We start from the raw sequence: 20,318 nt of genomic DNA on the forward strand, positions 1-20,318 counted from the left end.
AAGTAATATATCTGACTAGACTACTTCTTTCATCAATGCTCAAATGAATCCTGGAGCTATCCAGACATCTTTAATACTTCTTGTAATAATGAAAGGTGAGAAAAGTATTCTTTATTTAAGTAAAGTAAAAACACTATGTTCTTAAAATCCTCCCTTACAAGTAAGAGTTATACATTGAAAATGTAACTATGAGTTTTAAAAACGTGGTGTAATAAGAGTAAAAAGTACATATTGTTCCTCCAAAAGGTTGTGGAGTAGAAATATTTGTAAGAATCTAAAATTAAGTAAACTACAATAATTCCAAAACGTAAGTAGGCCTATAGTATTTGAGTTAATTAAATGTGTTATTTTCCACTAATAGTATAAATGTCGCCTGATATATATATTTTTTCATAACGATTTTCTGTCAGCCCAAACGTGTGCACTGCAGGCTTGAGTTTTGGTTGGTTCAAATCTCCACTGCCTGCCTCTGCTATGGGCGTAAACGTTGAGCAATGTTTTAGTTGTCCAGCAGCAGAGTTGTTCTGGGATCAGTTCTGCCCCCCTGTGGGTAAAGTAACCAACGCATGGGAGTGAGTACCCTGCCACCAAGGTTAGTCATTAACCTTGTCTTCTCAGTCACTCATTGCACCGAAGAAAGCGGACAGCAGCATTCTGACCGAGGCATGCTGCCGCTCCGCCGCCACATCTCACCATGGGCGACTGGAATCACTGCGAGCGGGATTTGTCCATAGAGGACGGCGTTACTGTGGTGTTTCATAAAGTTGACAGCCATGCCACAATCAACAGTGACGACGACGACAGTGGCGACGATGAACGGACAACTGCCACGATTCACTTGCAAAGTAACTTCCATGTGTCGTGTGATTACGAGGATGGTGATGCTGAGGAAGCGAGGGCGAATTCACCGGAAGGCATCACGAAGAAAACATTGTGCCCGCCGACGTTTTGCGTCAGAGGCAAGCTCGCATCCCAAGAAGGAAGCGCACTTACAGGTAGAACAGCGTGTGCACTGTTAGTTAGGGTTAAATACCGGCTTCTGAGCTGATGTGATTCGTGTCTCCACCCTCAGTAAATGAACTTTGAGATGGGAAGACGATTCAGAAATACAGTGATAAGCAGCCAGAGAACCAATGGCTTCCTGCTGCGTAGCATCACGTTATACCACCGTGTAACGTCATGTATCAGTGATATAGAGCTGACATCACGTGGAGCCTATTAACAGCACATGGTTAAATAAAAGCACCGTTAAAGTTATTTGAATAAATAGTTTCTTCAAGGCTTTTACATTTCCACAGTGCTTTACATCACAGTAAACGTGAGCTATGTATACGATATATTGTTTTGTTATTGTAAATCTTTTATTTATGTTAGTTCATTATTTCAGAATAAAACCGCAATATGTCAGTGTTCCATTATGCCTTTATAGCTTTAATATTATACACATAGATAAACTGCCAGCATAACTTTGGCATCATCCTCCTCCAAAAGGAAGGATGACTGTGCACTTTTGCAACACCAGAACAAGGCCCTTATTTAGGCTTTGAGTATGACAAACCTATAAAAAAAGACCTTATCAAAAATCTGATTATGTTATTTTCCCCCCTCTTTTTATTTAAGTAATTATATGAACACATCATATATTATCATTATGTACACATACACAACTGTTCACACAGTCTATGGTTCACACACAAGGGTTACACATACCAAGTAAAGAAAATAATAAAACATAGAATAAACACTAACAATTAAGTCGTTAAACGTATTCAAAAAAGTTGGAGATCTTGGTAGAAGTGTCCTTTCTATGAAGTGAGTCCAACTCTTTCCATAAATTATATTAAAGTACAACAATGCATTTGAGTATCTTCTAACACTTAGTCTAGTTAATAAGTAAGTGCCCATCAACAAGAGAGGTGTGAGAGTATTCTGTGTAACTTTGTATGAGGAAATTAGCCGATTTGGCTTTATTATGGGAAATAACAAGGAAGTGAGAGATGCACTCAATGCCCCAGGACATCAGTTTCCCTTTGTACGAAACAGGGTGCAAAAAAGAAAGGCTGACACGAGCGCTAGAAAATAAATCCGTATTGACACATCTTATCTTGACCGTTGAAACCTATTATCACACAAATGTTAATTATTATTTAAGACAGCATTTATGTTCTACGTTAATTCATTATTACTTGCAAACTATCAGTGAAATAATAACTGAATGGTATGATCATATGATCTATTACAAATGTGTCCAATTCAATGATTCCAAGCTCATGTAGAGTGTAATACTAATCTCGTAATGTGACACTGTAATAATATTCTTCTTCATCTCGTCGCTCCGTGCTATGTAATGAAAACAAACACTGTGATAGGATAAATGAAATGCCAAGTAGACCGCACATTGTGGAAAAATACAAAGAAAGATGTCTGAGTGACCTCAGGTTTGAATTTCATCTCTGCAAGCATATCATCTTGTGTTTCCACAGGCAGGCTTTGCAAACACTACATGTGCTTTCTTGTGCACATATTTTCTTCGTTTTTTTTTCAACTGAATACTATACCAAGGCCACATGAAGTTCAACAACATTCTTTAAACTTCACTACTCCATCCTGCCTTTAATGTATCAACATAAGCAAAATAAAATAAGCATTAATTGTTTGCACCCCCTTCTCTCCCCTTGTGCTAATTTAACCATCCCCAAACTCTCATTTTTTCCAGACTCAGAGAAACCAAAGAGATGTCAAGGTCTGGGTTTGTTCTATGCTTTCCTGGCCACAGTTTTCTTCTCCATCATTGCGCTCTTGGTGAAAACAATCGAGGGAATCCACGCCATAGAGATCAGTGCCATACGCTGCTTCTTCCAGATGCTCTTTACTATGCCGTTACTCATCTACCACAAGTAAGTATTATGATAAATATATACTTTATTCATCCCAAATTGGGAAATTATTTTATGGAGAAACTCAAACTTTGACAGTTACAAATTTGATCCCAGTGTTTGGCATTTAGACATGCATTTTCTCCTAAACAGTCTTTATTCCAAACAGTAATTTAAAGGTTGGGATAACATTAAGTGCGTAAGCTGAGCAGTGAAGTAGTACATTTCCCTCCCAGTAATTTTTCTTTCTCACGTTTGTGTTCACTCATGCAGCCCCCCCTCGTAGGTAAATATCCTGGCTTAACATGCAATCCCTGCTCAAACAAGTTTAAGTTGTCAAAATAATGTGAGAGACATGAATTATAATTATTATATTACCCCATACCAATTTTACGTACGGTTTTTTCTAAAATGCTTTCCCACAGAAAGCTAATTCTATTATTAAAAAGAAAATTCTATTAAATTATCACAGTTTCTGTTCCTCAATAATAGCACATTTTACCATGTTCACCTAATTCGTATAGGCGTAGCTCTCTAAGGCTATCGCTATTGGGTAATCCCCTGCGCACCCGCGCAGCACTGAAAACACTTGTAATCCACACCCACCCGAGAGGTGGGCCCCACCCAGGGCTGGACTGGGACAGCAAATCGGCCCTGGCATTTAGACCCAGACCGGCCCAAATCCATAAAGCAAACGAATAGTAGCGGTTCCTGACAAGAAGAATAACTCAGTATAATTTTAAAAAACGCTATTATTATCCTTTTTACGTACCAGGGGCAAACTAAACTAATACATACAACAAGTATGTGTAACTATCAATCATTAGAAATTAGACCTTCAAACCCTCTCACAAAGCGAACAGTGACCGAGCAGGGGGGTCTGATGGTGGTGGAGGCGGGGAGGGAGCGGATCAACAGCTTGAGCAGCTGTCAACTCAACATTGTAAATAACCAACCAAAAACGATCACGGGTTCATCTTGTTTTTGGCGCGAGAATAGTTTGGGCAGCGTGAGAGCGTGAGATTGAGAGTGAAAGCGTGTGTCACACGCTAGATGCATGAGAGTTGGCAACCCTGGTTTACCTGCTGCAGGTGGGGCCAACCAGTTATACAAGAGGGAGATAATAGCTGTACTTATTTTTTAATGAGCCACATGCCATGATGCATCAACATCAGACTTCCTTACAGAGCCACTCCTCCAACACACACGAACGCGCACATGACCAATGAGGGCACGAGATAAGTTTGTGCACAGATGGAAGGCTGACAGGCAGGTAGGCCAACCCAAGTTCCCATCAGCAAAAACACGTGGGTTTGCTATCCTGGCTCCAAAATGGTGGAATGAGCTCCCCATTGAAATCAGGACAGCAGAAAGCTTACACACCTTCCAGACTGAAAACTCATCTCTTTCGACTCCACTTCGAGCGATAGAATTACTAACAAAGCACTTATATACTAATAAAGGACTGGCTTATCTAAAGCCAGTTGAGTAGCACTTGAAATGTTTGGCTCTATGAAACCTGATGTACTTATATGATTCTGTTTTCTTCAAGGTTGTGTCTTCCTGGTGGAACGGACTTATTGTAAGTCGCTTTGGATAAAAGCCTCAGCTAAATGCAATGTAATGTAATGTCTGGGGGGGTATGCCCTCCCCAGAAGAAACGTTTTAAAAATAACCCCTTAAATGATGACTTCTAGTGAATTTAGGGGGGGGGGAACCCTATAGTGCCCTGCCTCCCCTTTCTATGACAACACAAAAGAGATAGGACCAGATGAGTCTACTCTACAGGATGAGTCGACGGCATCTTTTCTTGGGCTTGTTTCTCCCACAGATTGACCCTCTGATATGACTCCCTGATAAACACTGCTATGTCATTGATTAGGTTGAAAAGTGTTCCACATTCGATGACAGTTTGGGTAGTTTCAGCCAGGACAAGATTAAGAACATGAGCATAGCACCACACATGGACATGAGTGGGTGACTGGGAGGTCATCAGTGCAGAAAATCCTTTGTACCGGCCTTGCATATTGGATGCTCCATCTGTTGCATTACCTATACACATGCCCTTGTCCAGTTTCAGATGCTCTAAGACCTCTGAGAGCAAGTTCACAAAGTATTGTCCGGTGGATGCATGGCACTTCACTAAAGCCACAAGCCTCTCTTGCACAGTCTCATTGACATATTTTAAGATTACTGAACACTGATCCTGAGAAGTTATGTCTTGTGTTGTGTCCAGCTGAACAGAAAACATTCCGGCCTTCTGGACATCACTGGAGATACTTTCTTTGATTAGACTACCAACAGTTTCTATTATGGAGTTAACAGTAGTTTTGGAGAGTAGCGTGATGAGAGACCCTCTACCTTTTGTTCCACTGGATTGGTGCAATTTCTTGCTCTTCTTTACGCAATCATCCAGATGCTCTTTTAAGCAGACATCATACTTTCCTAATAAAAGGATGAGCTCCAAAAAGTTACCGTGGTCCACGGTGTTGTCAGCTAGCATATATGTTCCCTCATTCTCCACCTGCCTGCACTTTCACCACATCCACCACACGCTCCAAAACCTGACGTCTCTTTCGGACTTGTTCCCTATGAGCAGACATCTGACTGCCAGCAAACATGCTTTCAATGTCTGCTTTAGAGCACCGTAAGAAAAAAGCTTCAGCATAGGTTGAATGTGTAATGCTCTTTTCGTGCCCCTCTGTACGCTGGTGTGCGTGCCTCCAATCTGACATTCCAGTTATAAATGTGCCAGTGTCAGTCCTCTTCCCAAATGCCAGACATACAAAACAAAATAACATATGACGTCCCTTGCAATATGTAAGCCACTTTCTGCTGGTGCCATCTTTACAGGTGAATACCTTCTGCACAACTGGATTTCTGGTATGTTGTTGTGGGTGCTGTTCTAAAAACATCTGTAACATAGATGGCTCGGGGCGGGCAAAGTAATCTATGTCCTCCTGCTCTTTGCTCTCCTCACTCTCGCTGACACTCTCCTCCTCTGGGGATGCTACCTGGCTCAACACAATGATACAGAATGAATGGATTCCCTGATAGAGGTCCATACAAATAGGCATTGACATAACAATACCACACAGTTAATGGTCAAAACTACATGTGTGCCTCAATTCTTTATCTATTTCTATATTATTCATTCTATATATTGTCAATCAAAACTACCACAAAAAGCTGACTATACAAACATTTTTCAGGTCCCAAAAGACCACTGTTGCCCTTATAACCAAATAAGTAAATAAACTAAACAAAACAAGCTGCCAGCTGACAGTAATTGTTCATGAATGGTGGTTAACTTTCAATGAGACAACGTATCAGAGTCCCATTAAGCTATATTTTAACTTGCCAGGGAAAACCTAAAAAAGCCAGCTTACTAGCTTGTAGGCTAACGAATGTTTCTCTTATAATATGTGTCTTATTAGTGCTTCATCAAAGGGATATTAATGGGTTCCAGAACTACAGAGTATCATAACCTTAATAATAATCTTTTCCTAATTTTCTTAGCTTCTGCTTACCGCGAGTTCTCCTCGCTCTCCCCACTCGCGCTGATCTCTCTCCCTCATCTTCCTCACCACCAATATCGGCCACGGGTTAGAAGAAGATGGACCTGCACATGTACTAAACATGTCGGTTATTTTGACACAAGCGGCAGCATTAGCACGAAGGGCCTGCTTTTTTCTTGCCCGCAATTTTTCTGCTCCCCCTTTTCGCTTGGCCTTCGCCTTCGCCATTTCTAACTCGAACTTTTTTTTTTCTCGAAAAAAAAGGCAGTTTGGCTTCAACGGCCGGCTCACCTCCTGGGGGCGTGATTTAATGATGCACACCGAGCGGCCAAAGGGGGAGGTGATTAAAGATTTGATTGGGCCGGCCCAGTGTTAATTATTAAAAACATTTAAACAGAGGGCCAATCTACCCGTCTTATGGGCCGGGACTTCAGAAAAAAAAAAATGACGTGTCGGCCCAAAAGGCACGTCGGCCCACCGGGAAAATGCCCGGTATGCCAGATGGCCAGTCCAGCCCTGGCCCCACCTACGGTATAAATAGGAAGGAGGCCCGACAATCTGCTCCCATTTTTCTTCAGCACCCCGGTACTGAAGCACTGTAGAGAAACTAAAGAGCAAAGGCTTTTTTTTAGAGCCACCTCGAAAAAAGATTCTTGATTACACAGGGTTGTGTTAGAGTTTGCTCCTCATGCCAGACGGGGTTCATAATGAGTTATTACATTACATTACATTGCATTTAGCTGACGCTTTTATCCAAAGCGACTTACAATAAGTACATTCGACCAGGAAGACACAACCTTGAAGAAAACAGAATCATATAAGTACATCAGGTTTCATAGAGCCAAACATTTCAAGTGCTACTCAACTGGCTTTAGATAAGCCAGAACTTTATTAGTATATAAGTGTTCTGTTAGCAGTTCTTTGTTAGTAATTCTATCGCTCGAAGTGGAGTCGAAAGAGATGAGTTTTCAGTCTGCGCCGGAAGATGTGCAGGCTATCTGCTGTCCTGATTTCAATGGAGAGCTCATTCCACCATTTTGGAGCCAGGACAGCAAACCCACGTGTTTTTGCTGATGGGAACTTGGGTCCCCCTCGCAGCGAGGGTGCAGCGAGTCGTTTGGCTGATGCAGAGCGTAGTGCACGTGCTGGGGTGTACGGTTTAACCATGTCCTGGATGTAGGAAGGGCCAGATCCATTCGCAGCATGGTAAGCAAGTACCATTGTCTTGAAGTGGATTCTAGCAGTTACCGGAAGCCAGTAAAGGGAGCGGAGGAGCGGAGTGGTGTGGGAAACTGTTGGAAGGTTGAAGACCAGACGAGCCGCTGCATTCTGGATGAGCTGCAGAGGTCGGATGGCACATGCAGGTAGACCAGCCAGGAGGGAGTTGCAGTAGTCTAGGCGTGAGATGACGAGAGCCTGGACCAGAACCTGCGTTGTTTTCTGGGTCAGCTGGGGACGTATCTTCCTGATGTTGTAAAGCGTGTATCTGCAGCAGCGGGTTGTAGCAGCGATGTTTGCAGTGAAGGACAGGTTGTTATCTAGGGTCACACCCAGATTCCTTGCAGTCTGAGTCGGGGAAACAACAGAGGGGCCGATGTTGATTGTTAGGTCAAGAGTGGGACAATCTTTTCCCGGAAGGAAAAGCAGTTCAGTCTTGTCAAGGTTGAGCTTGAGGTGGTGAGCAGACATCCACTGAGAGATGTCAGCTAGACAAGCAGAGATGCGTGCGACGACCTGGGTCTCTGAGCGGGGAAAGGACAGAATTAATTGGGTGTCGTCAGCGTAGCAGTGGTATGAAAAACCATGCGGGCTAATGACTGATCCGAGCGAGTTTGTGTACAAGGAGAAGAGGAGGGGACCAAGAACAGAGCCCTGAGGGACCCCTGTAGTTAATTGACAAGGGTCAGACTCGGACCCTCTCCAAGTTACCCTGTAGGTACGGTCTTTGAGGTATGACGTGAGGAGGGAAAGTGCAGAGCCTGAAACTCCAAGTTTTTGGAGAGTGCAAAGGAGGATCTGATGGTTCACCGTGTCGAATGCAGCAGACAGGTCCAAAAGGATGATGACAGAGGAGAGGGATGCTGCTTTGGCAGTGTGCAGTTCCTCAGAGACAGCAATGAGAGCAGTTTCTGTGGAGTGACCTGCCTTGAAACCAGACTGGTGGGGATCCAGAAGGTTGTTCTGATGGAGATAACAGGAGAGTTGTTTAAAGACGGCGTGTTCAAGTGTTTTAGACAGGAACAGGAGGAGAGAGACAGGCCTTTAGTTTATAACATCAGACGGGTTGAGAGTGGGTTTCTTTAGGAGAGGGTTTACTCTTGCCTCCTTGAGACTGTTTGGAAAGTGACCAGAAGTTAGAGAAGTGTTGATGAAATGGGTGAGAAACGGTAGAATATCAAGAGCGATAGTCTGAAGGAGGTTTGAAGGGATAGGGTCCAGAGGACAGGTGGTAGGACGGGCAGAGGTAATGAGGGTAAGAACTTCACTTGGAGAGAGAGGGGAGAAGGAGGTTAGTGTGTGGGTGAAAGGTGGGTCTGGTGACCCAGCGGTGAGTAAAGGTGAGTCAGAAAAAGAAGAGCGAATATCATCAACCTTTTTTTCAAAGTGGTTAACAAAGTCGCTTGACAGAAGGGAGGAGGGGGAAGGGGCTTTGGGGGGGTCCAAGAGGGTAACTTAAGTTATGACCGGCAGGATGCAAATCCTGCCTGGGGTCGGAGCACGTGCACGCGGCTCTCGCCCAGCAGGTGTCATGTGCTCATTGTGCCCTTTCCCTCTGGCCGACAGACAGCGAAGAGCGGACGCTCTCGCTGCTGCGGCCGAGGAGGATGATTGGCCAGTCCAGGAGTCCTATTCCGTGGACCAAGCCCTGGAGTTCCTGGATCCGAGTGCCGGGCAGGAGTCGGACGACTCCTACCCCGCCTCCGTCCACGGATCACCGCCTGGTTCCCCCATCCCGTTTCCCCCATCCCGTTTCCCCCATCCTATTTCTCCCCCGGACGGAGGAGACAGAGATGGAGCCTGGTTCCGAGGCTGCGGAATCCGCGGTCCCTCTTTCCGCCATCACGGCTCTGCCGTCGATAGGCAGGGTCATGCAGGAACTGCCGGAGATCATCGAAAAGGCAGCCGCCTGGAGAGGTCTCCTCGTTCCCCTAGCTCAGGAGAGCTCTCCTGCCGACGACATGGCAGGAGTTTTCTCCCGGGTACAGACCGTCCGGAGTGTCCCGGGCTGGCCGTGCTTCCCGGCCATCCGGAAGTACCAAGAGAGAGTTGCGGCGGCCCCTAGGAGCCTGAAGGCTCCGGTGTCCTCATACGTCCCCCTCACTAAGGTGGTGGGGTCGACGGATGTTGGTTTTCCAACCGCGCCTCCCCTGGAGCCGAACCTGACGGCATTCTTCGGGGTGAAGCAGGCCAGCATGGTCGCCGGACGGCGTCCCTTGCTTTCCTCCCCCGGGGACCAGTTTGTCGTCTGCCAGACTGACCGGATGCACCAGTGTGCCTTCCAGGCGTCTGCAGCGGCGACATCGCTCTGCTGTCTCACTCCATAGTGAGACTATCAGAGCAGCCCTCCGAGGCTTCGGAGGAGATAGGCCAGGCTGCCAGCACAGCACTCACCCTGTGCGCATCCGTAGCCGTCTCCACGGCTAGGATTGCGGCGTGGGCGACTGCAAGGAAAGTCCTGCTGGAGGCTCCAACACATATATGTGTGAAGAGGTGGGGAAATGTTTTTAATAAACATGTTCCAAATTCCAACAGCGTGTCTGTCGTCATCAGCTGCAGCTGTGTTTCACATGTCCCCCGCATGGTGCAAACCGTTTTTATTTAAGGGATGTCCCCCTTTTCCCTCTCTGACACACTCTGTGCTGAGTGTCTTGTCAGAGTGAGTGACGTCAGGGATCCAGCTATGCGCCTCTCTCCTGCCTGTCGGCACGCAGAGAGCGGCCCTTTTTCCCCCTCTTTTATCGCTGGACAAAGTGTGACCTTAGTCTCTACTTTTTCACAGTGGCAGGTTTGTATTGTTCCCAGCCTTCGTCCCCTCATGGAGAATATTCATGTTTATGCTATATTTTCAGGGACTGTGATGAGCCATGGCGCAATAGGCATGGGTTATTAATTGAGTAGGTGTGTCTGTGCTTATGGTACCGGACGGGCCCAGTGGGGTGCAGATTACATCATGCTTCGCCCTTAACGCAATAGCGATAGACTTAGAGGGCTACGCCTATACGAAATAGAACTGTAGTTACGTACTGTAACTCCCACTTCTATGAGTATAGGCGTAGCCCTCTAAGTTCTGGGCCCCACTGGCTCCACAAATAGCTGAAGAAAAAATGTTTGTGTGGGAGCAGATTGTCGGGCCTCCTTCCTATTTACACCGGAAGTGAGTCCGTAGGTGGGGCCCACCTCGCGGGTGGGCATGGAAGTGTTTTAATTACCCAATAGCGATAGCCTTAGAGGGCTACGCCTATACTCATAGAGGCTGGAGTTACAGTACATAACTTCAGTTATTTCACTAGCTCGTATTGAGTCACTTGTCACTTTTTTCTTTACATGGATGGATAGAAAACCAGCAGTACTTCTATTCATTCATTTACCTTTTCATCCATCTATCCATCTGTATGTCCTCTACATTCTGCTTTATTTTACATTAATTTATAATCAACGCTCATTATCTCCTTTCAGCTCAATCTGTTCATCTGTCCATCCATCACTGTCATCTCCACATTACTCACCCATCCATCTATCCAGCCGTCCCGTCATTTATCTCTCCGCTCACTTTGCTGCTCAATTTCCCTCCATCAATCCCTGTCTAAAATCCTGTTTATGACTTCCTCTGTCAGTCAGTCCAATCACCCATGCGTCCGGTCATTCATTCATCCATCATCCTCATATCTCTGCTCCTCCAGGACAGGTTTCCTTGGTCCCAGAGACCAAAGGATATATCTGGTGCTTCGAGGCTTCATTGGTTCCAATGCCATGATCCTGCTCTTCTATGCTGTTCAGCAGATGCCTCTAGCGGACGCCACAGTCATCATGTTCAGGTAGGAAGTTAATTGATTGTGGATTAGTGGAGATTATACCTCTACTACAAATAGATTCTGTCCTCTCAGAATTGTACGCCTGTCACCTTTTTTTGTTTTAATCTCCCTATTGTTCTTATAAACTCATTTTCCAACATGTTTGATATGGCACTTAATTATCCCGCTCTCCTTTATCTGTCAGTAATTCATTAAAGATCTGGGAAAGGGGAGTTTTATCAGGCTTATATGAGAGAAATGTGTTGAGACAATAATCCCAATGATTTATTTAATTAGCCTTACATTTTTTCACCTCTCACACTATCTCTTAATTAATTATTTCTTTCAGTAATCCAGTCTTTACCTCCATCCTGGCCTGGATCTTCCTGAAGGAGAGATGCACAATCTGGGATTGTGTCTTCACTGTCTTCACTATCACTGGAGTCCTCCTCATCGCAAGACCGCCATTCCTATTTGGCGATCATCGACGTACCATTGATGGCAACTACAATAACCACATCAAGGGAACTATTGCTGCATTTGTAGGTAATACAGTTAATAAACACACAACACTTATAAACAGTTTGTTTAGCAATACAAAGTAGGTACAATCATTCAGGACAAATAGGATGTTTTGATATTGTGTCCATCTGTAGTTATATTCATTCCAATGAGTCGAGGTTATACTGTAAGGAGGTCATCTTCCAGTGGAAGTTTCGGTCTCAAAATGGGTCCCAAATTAAGTTCAACCAATGTATTAGGAGCTTCACTTTGTGGCAAAATGTCATTTACGGTAGTACAAAGTTCAAAATGATATCAAAAATAGTGTCTAGCGTATTTCCAGATCGCAGGAGGTGTAGTATTTAATAAAACAATTCTGAATGAATTATTGTGGTAAAAAACTGTTGTCCTGACTTAAAATCTATATTATATTGTCTTAGGAAAAAGAGCTTTGTTTAGTACAGTTTTTCTTGAATAAATCACACTTGATTATTCTATTATACTGTATCTTTCAATAACATTAATTTGAAACTAAGGATGCAGAGTGATAATTTCCTCCAATATTGTGATTTATATACTGCACACTGCAACTGATGATACATCTCAAATTCCTTCCTGTCCTCATTTGTGATACCGTAAGGGCAACATTGGACAGAGAAATGCTGTTATTTTCCCTCAGCTCCTATGCAAGCCATAACAGTGATCGTTCCCATGATTTGTTGTGTTTTCTAGCTACAAATAAATTGGATTTTAGTCCACAAATAGACCTCCAAATAATCTGATCTCCACAGCCTAATGGCATTCTGGCATTGAGAGCAGGTGGAAGTTATGACACCACCAGTTTCAGTGTCGAGAAATACATATTTTTGTATTATGTGCCAAGAATTGAGGGCTTGATGGGAAGTATCTCACACTGCAGGACAGGAGGAAGGGGAAGCGAATATATTGGGTTGTGATCCACAGATTTCACAGAGATTAAGTAGCCACAAGAGGAAACTCCAATTAACAAGTTAATTAAATCAAATCTTACAACAAATGTATTCAATGATAGACATACACCCTGAAGCAGTGTATTCGATCATATATTGTTTTTGTCTCGTGTTTCTTAGTTTTATTAGTTAGTCATTAGTCTCGTGATAGTTGTATTCATTCATTCTCTTTTTGTATTGAATCCCAGCTGCTATTGGGCTGCTTGTACATTCGTTATCCTTCGCAAGATGGGGAAGAGCGTCCATTACTATCTCTCCGTCTGGTACTACGCTGTCATCGGCTTCATCCAGTGCCTCATCACCACATCCGTCCTCGGAGAGTGGAAAATCCCCAACTGTGGTCGCGACCGCTGGCTGCTGATGCTGATAGCTGTCCTGGGTATCGCCGGGCAGACCTTCCTCACAAAGGCCCTTCAGATCGAGAAGGCTGGACCCGTGGCCCTGATGAGGACGGTCGATGTGGTGCTGGCATTCATCTTCCAATTCATCTTCCTCAACCGTGCACCGACCTTATGGAGCCTCGGGGGGGCGCTGTGCGTGGTGGCGAGCACTAGCGGAGTAGTGTTTCGGAAGTGGTACGTCAACTCGCGCAAAAGCTGAGAAGAAGGAGCAAGATAGAGTACTTTGGTATTACCATTTCTACTTTTTTCACCATTTTATGTTCTTCTGTATTTTTACTTGTTACTTAGATGCAAACCTGTGAGAGAGTTTAAGCTCTTTGGAAATCAAGTAGAGGTCAGTTTTGAGTTTATGATTCAATTCAAAACTGAATGATGTACATGTTGATTCCTGAGAGTCAACTTGTGTGACTTGGGTTATGCATTTATTTGTGTGTACATCTCTGAAAGAATTAGGAGGAAGGAAAAACGGTCAGGTTCTCTAGAGCCTGAACTGCTTTCTATCTGCATACTCAAGACAGTTTTCCTATTTCCTCCTCAATAAAGTATGTACAAATTTAAGGGGGACTGAAAGTTGACTTTTACCAGAAGCAAGCGGGTTAAATTAAGGATATCCTCAGTCCCATTTTCGATTTGCTTCTAGCTGACTAAAATAGCAAAAGAGAAGACGTTTATTGGGACCAGCCACACTGTGTTACATAACTTTGCAATAATAATATGCTGAAAAAAGAATACTACATGACATACTACACTACACCATGGAATGAATATCTGCAAAGAGTACTTGTCGGATCAATCTGTCAATAAGGAAAGGAAATGCAAACCAAAATGAAGTATAAGCATCTTAATATGCATTTCTGTATAGCAAACAAAACATGTTATTAGAAAGATATTGCAGATATAGAAAGAAATAGAAACGATTGAAATAAAGGTTAGAATGTTTTACTTGAAACAGTTTTACTATTTACTCAGGGATTTCTTTTCTATGTGCACCTGAATCCAACCCAATGCAATTCATGAAAAAATTATTCCATTGTGTTTTTTGTTTTTTTTCTTCCGTTATCCCTATCTCCATCTCCCCTAACGTATTACAAGAAAATAAGCTGATGTCAACTGTTATACAATCCAAAGTTGATCATTTATTAACAATATCTTTGAAGTGCCTTAAGTAGGGACCTCTAACCTCCAGCTTCCCTTAGTGGAGCTCCTCAGTCACCAGCAGCCTCTACTGGGCAGCTATCAGGAGGTGGGATTGTGAAAGTGAATATAAAGTAAGGTTCTTACAACAAAGAAGATCCATCCTAATAACTCGTGGTTAAATAAAAAAAAAAAAAGATTTTAGATAAAGTCTAACAGCATTTTGAGGCACCTATAAAGGCATTGCTGTTATCCTCACTCTGAAGTCTTCATTATCTCATGTCAACTCTATAGCACTTAATGTCATCTTGACCAATCTAATTAGTGTTCTGAAAAGTCTAAAAATATGTTTTCCATGATGCACTTTGCTGCAGGGTAGAAAAAGTGTCAGTAACCTGCCACTATGATTCAACAAATGAAGTGAGCATCCAAACGGCTGCACGCAAGAATTGCCAAATAATAACGCCCTTTATATTAGAGGGGAATAAATGAGAAAAGCCTGCACCAAGTTCGTCAAGAAATAAGAAAGCCGATGTTGAGGTTTTTACATCTTGCTTTTGTGAACTCAAAATGGCAATCTGTTATTTTGTTCCAGGCAGAGGATGTCTGTAGATGCACGGGTTATTTGAATCTGGCTGAAACACAAGGAAATGGACTCAAAAAAAATAAATAAATGAATGTAATTGAAACATTCAAAGCAAAAAATGTGTTGGGTATTGTGCTTAAGCAATGTTGTGTTTATCTTTCGGCACTAAACGGTTGCCTTGGTGTCCTCAGATGCTTTAAAGGTGATCTTTAAGTGTTATTGTTCGAAGGGAACCCATGAAAAACCTTTATTTTAATTTAGATGGGTTTCTAGCGCAGCAGTCTGTGTTTGTTTAAAACATGCTGTATGTTTACACTGCACCAGTGGCATAACAGATTGTCTCCCGGTACAACTGCAGTTCTCTTGCTGGAAAGTTTAATTGGGTGAAATGTAGCTGGGAAAAGGAAGGAAATAATTGCTGCTAGACTGCTGGTTAATATCCTGCAGTTTCTTCCTTGCTGTTTTTTACAAACTGCTGTTCTGTTCTCGTGGTTCAAAAATGATGCCAACAGTCCAATTATAGTTCTTCCTTTCTATCTAGAACTCATAAGCTGAACTCAGTTTGAAATAAGTCAAACACTTATTCCAATAGGAATATTTAGATTAACATTGGTCCTCTAGGGGATAACAGTGTGATATCTGAAATCCAAGCAACGCACTCGATGCCATGCTGGAGAAAGACCTCTTCTATGAGAGCTAATTTGATTTTAATTTCCATGTAATTTGCTGTGGTTATCATAATAAGAACAGATCTTTTATTTTATTTTCAAAACCAATAAAAATACATTCTTTTTACAGGGTGAAATACAGTAAAATGATCTAATTAATCTTTCAAGGGTTGAATAGTAACATCATTCAAAGATAATTAAATCAGCCACATGTGATCCCAGCCTCATACTTTAGTGTGAATGGATATATTTAATCAATGTTGGCACCTCAAGCTGTTACTCCAGATGTTCACAGGCTCATTTTATGTTCTTCTAGTTTTATTTTCTCTTTACCTCTCAGAACGTTTAGTCAATGCTGGTAGACCATCTTGTTGTTTTCTATCAAATGGTAAGGTAAGGTAAATGTGTTTCAGAAACCTACAAGCCTTACAAAACATGCTGTTGTTAGGGGTTTTAAACTATGCTTTAATAGTATTTATTTGACTATTGCTGTACTGTATTACATCAACATATTGAATACGATGTATATATTTCTGCATAGGAATATATTTAGTAAACTCTGATTTCATAATAAATTCTTTATGGATATTCTTACTCTTGTTGTCTGTGGCCTTGTCTTTACTCTTTTGGGTTTGTTTTTCATCTATCACTTGAGGAAAAGCCTGCCTTATTTTATCTTTTTAACATGACTGAAACTTATGGAACAGACCCAAAGTGTTTTGTTGTATTGTCTGTACTTCTGTCATTGTACCAAAGCCCATAGTGTTGCCATAGGTGACAATGATGCAAACCACTGAGTCAGGTGCTCAGAATCGTACCTGGTTGAGTGGTTTGTATGCATCATTGTGTGTACATGTGCATGCAGGTTATGTTTCCCTTTGAGCATTACACCTGACAGGCTCTGTGCAGTCATGTAGAACGACTGTGTTTCATTGTGCCACAGGATAACCTATATATTGCCCAAAAAATGCGTGTACCTTCCGTAGAGGGCTGGCTGCATGCAGATGTTGTCATAAATAACTCAACTCTAGATCGAGGTGTGTGGGTTAGTGCGCTGATCTTCGAATCAGAGGATAGCAAGTTCGAGTCCCACTGCGTGTCGTTGTGTCCCCCTGGGCAAGACACTTCACCCCAAATTGCTCCTGTGGGAATTGCCCACAGTGCTGAATGTATGTAAGTCGCTTTGGATGAAAGCGTCTAACAAGTAACATGTAATGTAATCTAGGCACGGCTGCATTGTAATTCTTCAGCTGAGCGCCGAGCGAGTGAAGTGTGAAGAGGCTGAACTAGAATAAAGAAGCTCTTTGATAAAGGGGACAATTACCATGATGCTAAAGAACATATTTAGTTCCCTCCACCTTCAGCTTTAGAAATACTTGTTCCTTTTATGTTCTCGATTTTAAAAAGTAATCCCCATCCATTTCAATATGGTGATCTCTACAATGTACCCCTATTCACAACAAAACGTACTCCATGGATTGTAAGGGATTTATTTAGTTGATTAAGTTTTGTAGGTAGAATCAGTAGTCATTGCACAACTGCTATGATCAGTAATGTTTGTATCAGTGTTATTATAGCTATTGAATCAGGTGTAACTTGGATAATAGTAGGTTTTCTAAACATGTAATGCACTTTTACTGACAGCAGAGGGCAGGATCCACAAAAACGGATTTGCTCTTGAATGCAACTTCACCTCCTTTAGGTCAAATGTGTGTGTGTGTGTATAAGAGTTTGTTTGTGAAGTTATATTACAGTATTTAGGTTACATTAACTAGCAATGTAGGCTCGGATTGGCTTGTATATGTTTTATCTATTATCTCGTTATTTCTGACAGTGTACCATTTCAACCCAGTCTCATGGCATTTCGTGTTCACCAACACGATTTTTAATCTATTGATTCGTGTTCACCAACACGATTTCCCCCTTTTTTTCGTGTTGCACAGCACGATTTTAAAAGCAATGTATTTCTACTGGTAATGATGCTCATGGAAGCACGGCATTCGTTTGTGTCGGCTGCCCTTAAAGGCAATGTGAGCGTCCATTCTCATTGGATAACGGAGAATTGTACACCCGGAAGTAAGTATTCCCCTTACTGTCGATTGATTTTACAGTGATATCTGCACTACTCATCGACTAAAAAACACCAGAGTATCCTTGTTAATTACACAACATTGATTGGTTTAAATTGTGTGCAATGCTTTTGTATTTTTCCCCTTCGATTCGGAGAAACAAATATGTTTTCGGAGTAAAGGATAGCAGAAGACACTACACTACCCAGAATCCCCAGCTATCGTTTAGACTACACCATGTGCTCTGTTTGACAAACCCCGTGATAGTCCTCAAGCTCTGTGATTGGAGAGTGTGTTCCGAGGGTTACGCCGAGCCTCGAACAGCACTTGAAATGGGATGGAACCACGGCAGACTGTCCAAAACTGGATTTGAACGGGTTCACCGCGTCCCCACTCCCCCACCCAGTCCCCAGAACTACACATGCTGGCTATTCTGTTTCGCAACATGTTCTTTATCTATGGCACGTCTCTACTGGGAGTTGTAGTTTTAAAAGACGTTTTCGTATTTCCCATAATAATAAGTTGCCAGTATTGAACTGTGTACATCCCTGGAGGTTTAGGGGATAGGAAACACTCAAATTTAAAACATATAATTAATAAATGGGTGAAAATTGCTTGTGCCCATAATGGGCAGCATTAATATATATATACACACATGCCAGCTAAGGTCAGAAGAGCTTTATTTAACAGCTGGTCTTATGTTTGTGACCCCTGTTGTTAATTGATAACATTACATTACATTACATTAATTGATAAGCCTGAAACATGCACTTGTCAAGGTTCAGAGGCAAATTTTGCAAATATGGCAGTAGCCATCGATCAGCTTAAGATAAGATATACTTTATTGATCCCAAATTGGAACATTTGCGTTACATCAGCATGTATAACAGTTGTATGCAGTGGTGTTTATTTGTAAATCATTTAGTATAATCACACAAATTCTGTGTTTTATATTTAACAATTCTGTGTTCTTTATTTATTGATTCTTCAATACCTGACAAGGCCGGAGATGAAATATCTACATACATCTTATAAGAGTATAATACATGATGTATAATATCAGTTAAAATAAGTGCTTCAACATAGTTAACATTGCTGGAGGTATGCACAAATATTGATAGATGTCTTGTAATTCATTATTGAGGAACCTGCGACCCAAGTTTTTCATTCAATGCATAACTACACCATAGTTGTGTGGGCCTATATGATATGTCAATAAACCTTAGAAAATCTTGAAATCTTGAAAGGGATGTGCAAAATAGTCATTATATACAGTCTTTAATTAACTATTAGTAGAGAATAACGAGTAATTAATATAGTTTATAGGGATCCTATTAATATCTAATAATAAAAATAATGAAATTCAATAACTTGCTTTAACCACTAGGTGTCCCCTTAAATACAACCTATCTACCAATTGGATCAAATATAAAAGTCAGCCGAATTAGTGTTGATACTGCAAGGAGACGTATTGTGTGAAAATAAATGTAAGATGTTGTTTAATGGCTGATATATTTATGATCCATGTCACGTTTTCAGTTCCTCATGTTTGTCTAAAAGTCTTCTCATCAGGGCTCTATAAATACAGAACTACGGCAGATATGTAATATTTAATGCAGCCGAACCGTGTATTACAATGCCGTTATGTGATGACTTCCAAAGAGAAAAGCAAGCACACTCGGAATAAAGTATTATTTTATTTAAAAAAAATGTTTTCGGTCTGTTTCCGGTATTTGTTAATGACGATGTGCTGTGAGATGTGAGACTGGAATTGCACAGGGGAAAATAACGTAGGCTATCTTTAGATGCGGATTTTGTTAAACTAATATGTTTGCACTGTGGACCAACACTATACATTGACGGGGAAGGGGGTAGCAATAAAGATAACACCATTAAACAGTTACACAACATAACAGAAATAATATCGATAGCAGCGTCCCTAGCAACCACCTTGGTAACAATGAAAACTTCCTGAAGTAATCTTCGTAATAACTAGCAAACTAAAGATCATGTACATCCACTGCACACATAATCTGAAATAACAACTCTTATTTCTCGCATCAAATGACATCAAAATGCATTTTAATGGCCAAACTAACTTTAAAATAGGCATTTTCCACCGAGAATAAAACGAAGTTCGGCCATGTTTTTGTTTTTTCTGCAGGGAGAAATGTGAAGATCACGTGACATAGACGCCAGCCATTGGAATTGGCGTAACCCTCGGAGCACACTCTCCAATCACAGAGCTTGAGGACTATCACGGGGTTTGTCAAACAGAGCACATGGTGTAGTCCAAACGATAGCTGGGGATTCTGGGTAGTGTAGTGTCTTCTGCCATCCTTTACTCCGAAAACATATTTGTTTCTCCGAATCGAAGGGGAAAAATACAAAAGCATTGCACACAATTTAAACCAATCAATGTTGTGTAATTAACAAGGATAATCTGGTGTTTTTTAGTCGATGAGTAGTGCAGATATCACTGTAAAATCAATCGACAGTAAGGGGAATACTTACTTCCGGGTGTACAATTCTCCGTTATCCAATGAGAATGGACGCTCACATTG

General features: G+C 42.0%; 1 protein-coding gene across 3 annotated transcripts; it reads left to right on the forward strand.

The window, feature by feature from the left end:
• Positions 1-488: 488 nt before the first annotated feature.
• On the forward strand, positions 489-16,279 carry slc35g1 (solute carrier family 35 member G1). Of its 3 annotated transcripts, none has more exons than XM_034214520.1 (5): positions 489-995; positions 2,717-2,897; positions 11,296-11,430; positions 11,756-11,961; positions 13,093-16,279. In XM_034214520.1, the coding sequence occupies exons 1-5, from the start codon at positions 695-697 to the stop codon at positions 13,494-13,496; spliced, it is 1,227 nt and encodes a 408-aa protein (XP_034070411.1). In that variant the 5' UTR covers positions 489-694; the 3' UTR covers positions 13,497-16,279. The 3 variants fall into 3 exon arrangements, with proteins under 3 accessions (XP_034070411.1, XP_034070409.1, XP_034070410.1); XM_034214518.1 differs by having other exon boundaries at positions 490-995; positions 11,756-11,948; positions 13,085-16,279; XM_034214519.1 differs by having other exon boundaries at positions 491-995; positions 11,756-11,952; positions 13,085-16,279.
• Positions 16,280-20,318: the final 4,039 nt, after the last annotated feature.

Source organism: Gymnodraco acuticeps, unplaced genomic scaffold, assembly GCF_902827175.1.
Source record: "Gymnodraco acuticeps unplaced genomic scaffold, fGymAcu1.1, whole genome shotgun sequence".
Classification (NCBI taxonomy): domain Eukaryota; kingdom Metazoa; phylum Chordata; class Actinopteri; order Perciformes; family Bathydraconidae; genus Gymnodraco; species Gymnodraco acuticeps.